The sequence below is a fragment of the Staurois parvus genome, unplaced genomic scaffold, assembly GCF_062004578.1.
Source record: "Staurois parvus isolate SC_StPar_1 unplaced genomic scaffold, SC_StPar_1.0 ptg000151l, whole genome shotgun sequence".
In the NCBI taxonomy this organism is placed as follows: Eukaryota; Metazoa; Chordata; class Amphibia; order Anura; family Ranidae; genus Staurois; species Staurois parvus.
The window spans coordinates 12,032,595-12,040,982 of NW_028317947.1; the positions used below are offsets into that span (position 1 = coordinate 12,032,595).

Below are 8,388 nucleotides of genomic sequence, written 5' to 3' on the forward strand. Positions count from 1 at the left end.
AATTCAACTTAAAACAATTTCTGAGATTTTCTGTAGCGTGCAGGTCTGGCGTCTAAGTGTCAGGTAATGAAATGAAACTTAATTGTTCAGTTTTATTACACCGTCTGCTATTGTGATAAGTGATCCTCTTGACAAATAGTTAATCTCCATCCAGCTACAGGGCAGGGGGTTCAGTGACATCACAAACAGAAGGGGCCCTGAAGAAAGATGATCGGTGGGTGGGATCAGCCATCACTGCCTAGGATAAAAGGCGATGGGGATGCTGCAGACAGTCAGCAACATCTTTCACAGCGGCACCATCCAGGCTCTGAAGGACCACTGCAACAGGTGAGCCATGTGTGAACAGCAGGGGGCGATAGACTGCTCAGCTGTGTATTTATTCAGTGGGATGACTTGGAAATTGTGATTATTGCAAATACCATTTTCGTTTTGTACATTTACAGTGTTTGGGGTTTTTTTTAACTGTTTTTTAATGCTTCAATTAATGAGGCGGTGCTACTTAACACCACAGAGTCTTGATCCATATGACACAGCTAAATGAGTCTCCTTCCTTCTGCTGCAGTTTTCATGCAGTAAAATTAAAAAAAGAAAAAAAAAAAAAAGTAAAAACTTTAAAATGTGCATAGGATAAAGCACATAAGAAAGGTGCAGAAGCCTCGTTGACTGCCAACTTCAACTGGTCCGGTTTGGGGTCAAATGACCTTTTTACAGATGAGGTATCTGTCCAATACTTTTAAATACAATAAGTTTAGGGGGCTAGTGGATGTCGTTCTTGAAATTTGTAAGGGAAAATTTTTGATACAGGGATTTTTGATCTTAAAGGGGAACTAGTGTTTTTATATAACATCACATCTAAGGACTGGAAAGCTGCAATAATAATTATTTTTTTCTTCCATTTACATACGCCTAAAGCTTATCTCTTTTACCTAAATGAATATTTTTATGTAATCCTAAACAGAGAAGTGTTGGAACCTCTGCTTGTTTTTATTGCTAATTGTTAGGGAGATTTCCTTTTCACTTCCTATCCCTCTGACCCCTTTGTCACCAGGACAGGAAGTAATAGGAATCTCTCCAGTGGGAGTGGAGACTGTTTGTTTGTTTTTTATTATCTCAGGTCAACATAACAACACCCTTAGTGAGCTGCACAACAAATATAACGAGCCTGATTGGCTGCAATACTTGTAAGTTGCTGTAGATGGCGACATACATATTAAACTCTATAGGCTCCATATAAAAAAACTAACGCACCAGGAGAAGGATACTAATATTTAAAAAGTGACAGTTCTTTTCAGCCAAGTCCAATAGGATTGAAAATTGCAGTCACCTGGCTATAATGATACTCCATATCCTTTTGTTAAAAGCTTTGTGAATTGAACGTTTGGTCTCATAACAGATAATGTTTGGTGACATCCTAAATTAGGGGCTTTAGATTGTACGCTCCTTGAGGGTTAGGGACTGATGTGAATGTACAATATGTCTGTAAAGTGCTGAGTACATTGACAGTGCTCTAAAAGTACCTGTAATAATCATCTCCAGTAGAGGAACTGGCAACCATAAAAACCTTGCAGAGGTTCTAGCCCTTCTACATTTTTCCCAGAAATTTGCACAGAGTTGGGCTTTAAGAGAAATCATCTTATTCATGTGTTTTGTATGTTACATATACAGTCTCTGCTTCCTTCTCCAGTTGGGTATGATGACCCTTCTCTCACACTGCAAATCTACCAGACAGGATCTGTCCAGTTGAAACCAACAGACTGCCTAAAGGAGCTAAGGACCACCTTCCTGGTCTAGCTCATTGCCTGCCTCATTTTGCCTTCCTATTCAGCAGAGAGGATATCGGTGGCACTCCTGGGGTGTTACTACTTGCACCACAATTTTTGGGTATCTTAACCGCTTCCTGACCGCCCTATAGTAGAACTACTGCTATAAAGCAGCAGGGCTGCGCAAAATGTATGTGTGTGTGTGTGTGTATATATATATATATATAATATAGTGAATTTGCAAATCCGGGTAGGGGGTGTGCACTGCCCTACCCACGCCAGCATTGGTGGCTAGAGATGTCAATCACCGGGTCCCAGTCAGAGATTCTCCGCCAGCACCTGGCGATCACTGAGAAACAGTGACAGGGGAGAGACCTGTGTGTAAACACCACAGGTCTTTGTCCTGCCAGCAGTAACATGCTGCTGTGTACTTCTCTGCACAGCAGAGAAATACACAGCAGCATGTCTCCCTAGTAAAACACAGCATAGCACACAGTTAACCCTTTGATCATCCCAGATGTTAATGCACACCACCACTGGACTCTAGAGCAGTGGAGACGTGTTCTCTGGAGTGACCAATCACACTTCTCTGTCTGGCAATCCGATGGACGTGTCTGGGTTTGGCGGTTGCCAGGAGAACGGTTGTGCCAAGTGTAAAGTTTGGTGGAGGGGGGATTATGGTTTATGATTAAGATTGAAAAAAGTGTTTTAGTTTTTGTTAACTGCTTGCCCACCACCCTATAGTAGAAGTCCTGCTACAGGGCTGCGCAAAATCATATATATATATATATATATATATATATATATATATATATACACACAATTTTGTATTCATGGGTAGGGCATGCCTGCACGTTGGGGGCTAGAGATGTAAATCACCGGGTCCCGGCCACCAATTCCCTGTTGGCAATCGGTGATCACTGAGGAAAGCTGACAGGGCAGAGACCTGTGTGTTAAAAAAAAAACAAAAAAAAAAAACCCAAAACAAAACACGGGTCTCTCTCCTGTCAGCAAGGACATGCTGCTCTGTATTTCTCTGCACAGCAGAAAGATACAAAGCAGCATGTCTCTGTTGTAAAACACACCACACAGTTAACCCTTTGATCACCCAAGATGTTATCCTCTTCCTGCCCAGTGTCATTGGTACAGTGTCAGTGCTTTTTATTAGCACTGATCACTGTATTGGTGTCACTGGGGATGTCAGTGGCGGTTAGTTCCCACCCAGTGTCAGAATGCCCGCCGCAGTCCTGCTAAAGGTCACTGATTCCCGCCATTACTAGTAAAAAAAAAAAAAAAAAAAAATTATTATATATATACACCGCCATTTTGTATAACTTTCACATAAACTAATTAATTTAAACGTATTGGGATTTTGTTTTTAGCAAAGACATGGAGCAGAATACATGATGGTCTAAATTTATGATGAAATTTTGATTTTTAAAATTTTTTTTTTATTGGATATGTTTTATAGCAAAAAGTCAAAAATATATTTTTTTTAAAAATTGTCTTTTTTTTGTTTATAGCGCAAACAATAAAAAACACAGAGGCGATCAAATACCACCGAAAGAAAGTTCTATTTGTGGGAAAAAAGGACATAAATGTCATTTGGGTGCAGCGTTGCATGACTGTGCAATTGTCCGAATCACAAAAAAATGGCCTGGTCAGGAAGGGGGTAAATCCTCAGGCGGGCAACTGGTTAAAGATCACTGTATTTACTCTTCGGATTGGGGGTCACATGTTATGTCATTTTTAACAGGTTTGCTTTTTGTACATTGTTGTGTTACAGAAATGGACAAGAAGCTTTGTGTTAGTATTCTGCTAGCCATGCTTGCTATAGCAGCCGTGTGCAGGCCAATGACAGAGCTAGAATCAGCAAGGGACGGAGCTCAGAGGAAGAACGCCTTGTCTGAAGTCAGCAGACGGGACCTCCTAGCATCCCTGACCCATGAACAGAAGCAGCTGATCATGTCACAGCTTCTCCCCCAGCTGCTTTCAGGTAAGGTGCAGCAACAAAGCAATATACAACACGAAACACAGCTCTGATTTACAGAAGGTTCAAGTGCCAGAGGGTTGAGATTTCCTAATACACTGCTTGGTGTTATGTAAAGTGTATATACGCCCCAAACACAAAAATGTAACAAATTGCAGATATTTCCTGGTATAGTCAGTTCCATTTACTGGCCATAATGTAGTATGGCCACTAGATGGTGCTGAGGAGCATAAATATTTCCTATGATAGCACCATCTAGTGGACATTTCCTATGATAGCACCATCTAGTGGACATAGTGCACTACTTTCAAATTGCAGAGTATAGCCATGCAGTTTGGATGAACAGCTATTGGGTGTTGAGAGGTGTATTGAAAAAAGAAAAAAAAAAAACCTCAACATTCGATCCTTAATCTGACTGTTACACTTTACTCTGACCCCTAAAACCAGCCCTTAACACCCCCTATAACTGAATCCTTACCTTAACACCCCCCCTACAATGCCTGAGTGAGCCGGATTCAGCTATTTATTTATTTCAGGTACTTATATAGCGCCATCAATTTACACAGCACTTTACATATATATTGTACATTCATATTAGTCCCTAACCCTCAAGGGGCGTACAATCTAAGGTCCCTAACTCACATTCACATACTAGGGCCAATTTAGACAGGAGCCAATTAACCTACCAGCATGTCTTTGGAGTGTGGGAGGAAAAACACACAGGCACAGGGAGAACATGCATACTCCAGGCAGGTGGTGCCGTGGCTGGGATTCAAACCAACGACCCTAGTAGTGCAAGGCAGAAGTGCTAACCATTTAGCCACTGTACTGCTGATGTTTACAGCTAGCTTTGTGAATGTTCATGTGTCTATAGGCCTCTTGCTCTCATGACCGTCACACCTGTGCCTGAACATTCTTGATGCTTGACATGTTTTCCCTATACCTGCAGGACTCTCTTTGGGTATTCGGGCAGCTGTGGGTGTCATGGTTGCCTGACTATAATAGCCAGCAGTGGAGATACCTCTATTAAATGGTGGGCGTTACACCTACAAACCTCTGGTGAGCCATGATTTCCAGCAGCTGCACTGGATAACATGGCAACAGGTAACTGAAGCTGGTGAATTTCTAGCAACTGAGCTGAATTCCAGCCCCACAGACTGACTACTACCTGCTGGGTCCTCTCAAAGCTCGGCTCTTTGCCTTGTGCCCTAAGTCCAGCTTTATTACTATTATACAGGATTTATATAGCGCCAACAGTTTGCTCAGCACTTTACAATAGAACGGGAGACAATACAGTTCAATACAAGAGGGTTAGGAGGGCCCTGATCCTTGGAGCTTACAATCTAAGATTTAAGCACATGTTGGTATGGTACAGAAAGTATGTTTCTACTTGATGACTTGTGTGCTGCCCCGGCCCTGAAACTAGCAGAACAACTCTAAACCATAACATTTTCAGCACCATGTTTCACAGTTAGTATGAGGTTCTTCTAAAATGCTGTATTTGGTTTTTGACAAACATGGGTGTTGCCAAACTACCCTATGTTTGATTCATCAGTTGACGGCGCACCGTTCCAGAAGGTCAATTCGTGACACACTTTCATTGCGGGTTGGATTTGGGTGTTCTCTGATTGTAGATACAGGAACTTTGACACCGATTGTAGATACAGGAACTTTGACACCCAAGTATTACCTGCAGATTCTACAATTCGATTTTAGGGTCTTTAGAAACGTCTTTTAGCACCAGTCACCTCTTGGGCATAATTTGCTGGGTCAGCCACTCCTGGATCAACTGGCAATCCTTTCCCAGACTCAAGGCATCCACATCTTTCTTTCTGAGAGTCTTCAAGAGTTCCATTGACAGTGACATGGTGACACTACACACAAGAGCTACTTGTAGATTCTACATTGAAATGGAGGGGTCTTAGAAACAGTCAGCTCTTGGACAGAATTTGTTGAGTCAGTCAGTCCTGGACCATATAGCAATCCCTTGCCAGAGGTCTAAATTAGACACGTTCCACCATTCTGCTCCTTATGGAGGTTCTAATCCTTGGCACCTAATCTGGAGCTCCATATTTTAATTTGTATTTGTAGGAGTTATACTTTCTGTGTAACAAGTCTGCATTTTGGTAATTTAGTATATGAGAATGAATCTATGTTGTTGTAAAGCGTATCCTTGAACTAATGACACCTTTTACATGTAGTCGAAAAAAAAGTTCTAATATTTTCCAGCTCAAATATGTTAAAATGTCAACCATTTCCACATACTTTTTTTACATGACTGTATAAGTCCATACCCTTTAATTTTTCTCCCATAATTGCTTTCCGTAACCTGTTGTTTTACCACTCCAGAACTCTCCAATGCCGAGGACCATCTTCACCCCATGCGTGATCGTGACTATGCTGGATGGATGGATTTTGGCCGCAGGAGTTCAGAAGTTACAGAATCCTAAATCTTTTCCTTAACCCTCTCTGCCCCTTTTACTGCTGTAAATGCCCCAATGGGGAACAATGATGCTAATAAATTATTGGTCTGATAAATATTCTGCACTTGTTTTGTTTATGATGTATTTCGCATGTGAACGTCCGAAGAAAAGGCTAATTATCAGAGAATACCAATAAATAAAATAACATGTAAATAAAGAGATAAACAGGACAAAGAGAGAGAATTGTTAGAAGCCAAAACTTTTATTGTGGTGTCCCTGTCGGTGGGTTCTTCTATCCAGTGGTGTACAGAGCATATCTTGCACCTGGGGCAGATAGGTTTTTTTAATAGTACAGATTTCCCCAACCCCATCAGTACAGACAGACCTTAATGCAGACACTCCCCCGTATAGAACCAGTTCAGACCACCCCAATACAGACACATCTCAGTACAGTGCCCCTCAAAACAAACCTCCCAAGGACAGTCACCCTCAATACATAAACCCCAAAACAGACATATCTCAGTACAGACCTCCCAACAACCCCTTCCCTTCAGTACAGATCCCAACTCCCCCTTCCCCAGTACAGTCACCCCTCAGTACAGAAACCCCAATACAGACATACCATAGTATAGACACCCCTCCACAGTACAGACACACTTCAATACAGACCCCCCTTCCCCAGTAGTCACCCCTCTGTAAAGAAATCCCAATACAGACATACCTCAGTACAGACCCCCCCCCCCTTCCTAGTACAGACACACTTCAATACAGACTCCCCCCTCCCCCAGTACAGTCACCCCTCAGTAAAGAAACCCCAATACAAACATGCCGCAGTATAGACACCCCTCCCCCCCCCTTACAGACACTTTAATACAGACCCTCCCCCAGTACAGTCACCCCTCCGTAAAGAAACCCCCATACAGACATAGCATAGATTCCCCCAGTACAGACACACTTCAATACAGACCCCCTCCCCCAGTACAGTCACCCCTCGGTACAGAAACCCCAATACAAACATACCGCAGCATAGACCCCCCCAGTACAGACACTTTAATACAGACCCTCCCCCAGTACAGTCACCCCTCATTACAGAAACCCCAATACAGACATACCATAGTATAGATTCCCCCTAGTACAGACCCGCCGGTAGTACAGACGCACCTCCAGTACAGACCCCCCCCCGCATAGTACAAACACACCTCAGTACACACAACCCCCTTCCCCCCCAGTACATACACACCTCAAAACAGACCACCCCAATACAGACACTCCCCAGTACAGGCACCCCCAATACAGTCCCCTAGTACCAACCTCCCTCATCAGACTCCCCCCACCTACCCCAACACAGCACTCCTTTAGAACGGATCTCCTTACCAGATGCAGGTAGTTCAGAGCGAGGGAAGTCCTCCCCCCGGGCTGTGTCATGTGACTTGAGCAGATGGCAATGGCACTATCAGACAGACACACTTAGTGGCACAGTACCTAAGGTACTAGCACCACAAAAAAAAAAAAAAAAAGGGGGGGGGGGGTTGAGACCACAGCCCCCTCTACCTCATCGCACCAGTCAGACTTAATGAAAAATTGCCAAATTGGGGCACAGAAAGTGATAACATTTGACAGCTTCTAACCCTTTACCATTCTATGCAAAAAATAGCTTGAGTTAGAATTTAAAGCTGGAGTTAAATTGGCTCATATTTTGCCCTTCCTGGTTCCACCCCATCCCTTAACATGCTAATCAACATTTTATTTTAGACCCAGCACCATCATCACTGGGTGTCTGTGCTTCTCTATGCTATGCTGTAGATGCTGGGCGCAGGGTACTGTAAACAGCTTCCTGAAAACATCACAGCAACTTGTCTCAATTTGCCTTTCAGGAGCCATTTCTAATGTAAACTGCGAGAAGCTCACAGTGTGCAGTGAAGTCAGAGTAAGCAGTTTTAGTACAGGAGAGGAGCCGGTACAACTGAGCAAGACTGAAGGGAGGGCTGGAGTTCAGCTTTAAAAAATGCAGATAACTTTAGGGGAAGGATTCATAAGTTGCAGTGACATTCCTTTCATGTTCTGCATTGATCCCAATAGTGTCCCTATAGCCCCCTCTTCCTAATGTAGCGGATTTCCTGGAGTTGATCATGTTCACCTTGCAACAGGATTTTTGCCTATTCCATTTCAGCACCTCCAGTGGCTTTGGGGCTCACAAATGGTAAATTGAACCATA

The 8,388-nt window shown here is 43.0% G+C and overlaps 1 protein-coding gene across 2 annotated transcripts in view; it reads left to right on the forward strand.

The window, feature by feature from the left end:
• The window catches only part of LOC149464480 (gastrin/cholecystokinin-like peptide), a 49,338-nt gene extending 43,050 nt beyond the window's left edge, over nt 1-6,288 (forward strand). Inside the window, exons 2-4 of one of the 2 annotated variants that reach the window (XM_089674728.1) lie at nt 155-327; nt 3,547-3,756; nt 6,100-6,288. In XM_089674728.1, the coding sequence (XP_089530854.1) occupies nt 3,549-3,756; nt 6,100-6,200 (309 nt within the window). In that variant the 5' untranslated portion in view covers nt 155-327; nt 3,547-3,548 and the 3' untranslated portion in view covers nt 6,201-6,288. The remainder of the gene's footprint in view (nt 1-154; nt 328-3,546; nt 3,757-6,099) is intronic. The other variant, XM_089674727.1, reaches the window with a different exon arrangement.
• Nucleotides 6,289-8,388: the final 2,100 nt, after the last annotated feature.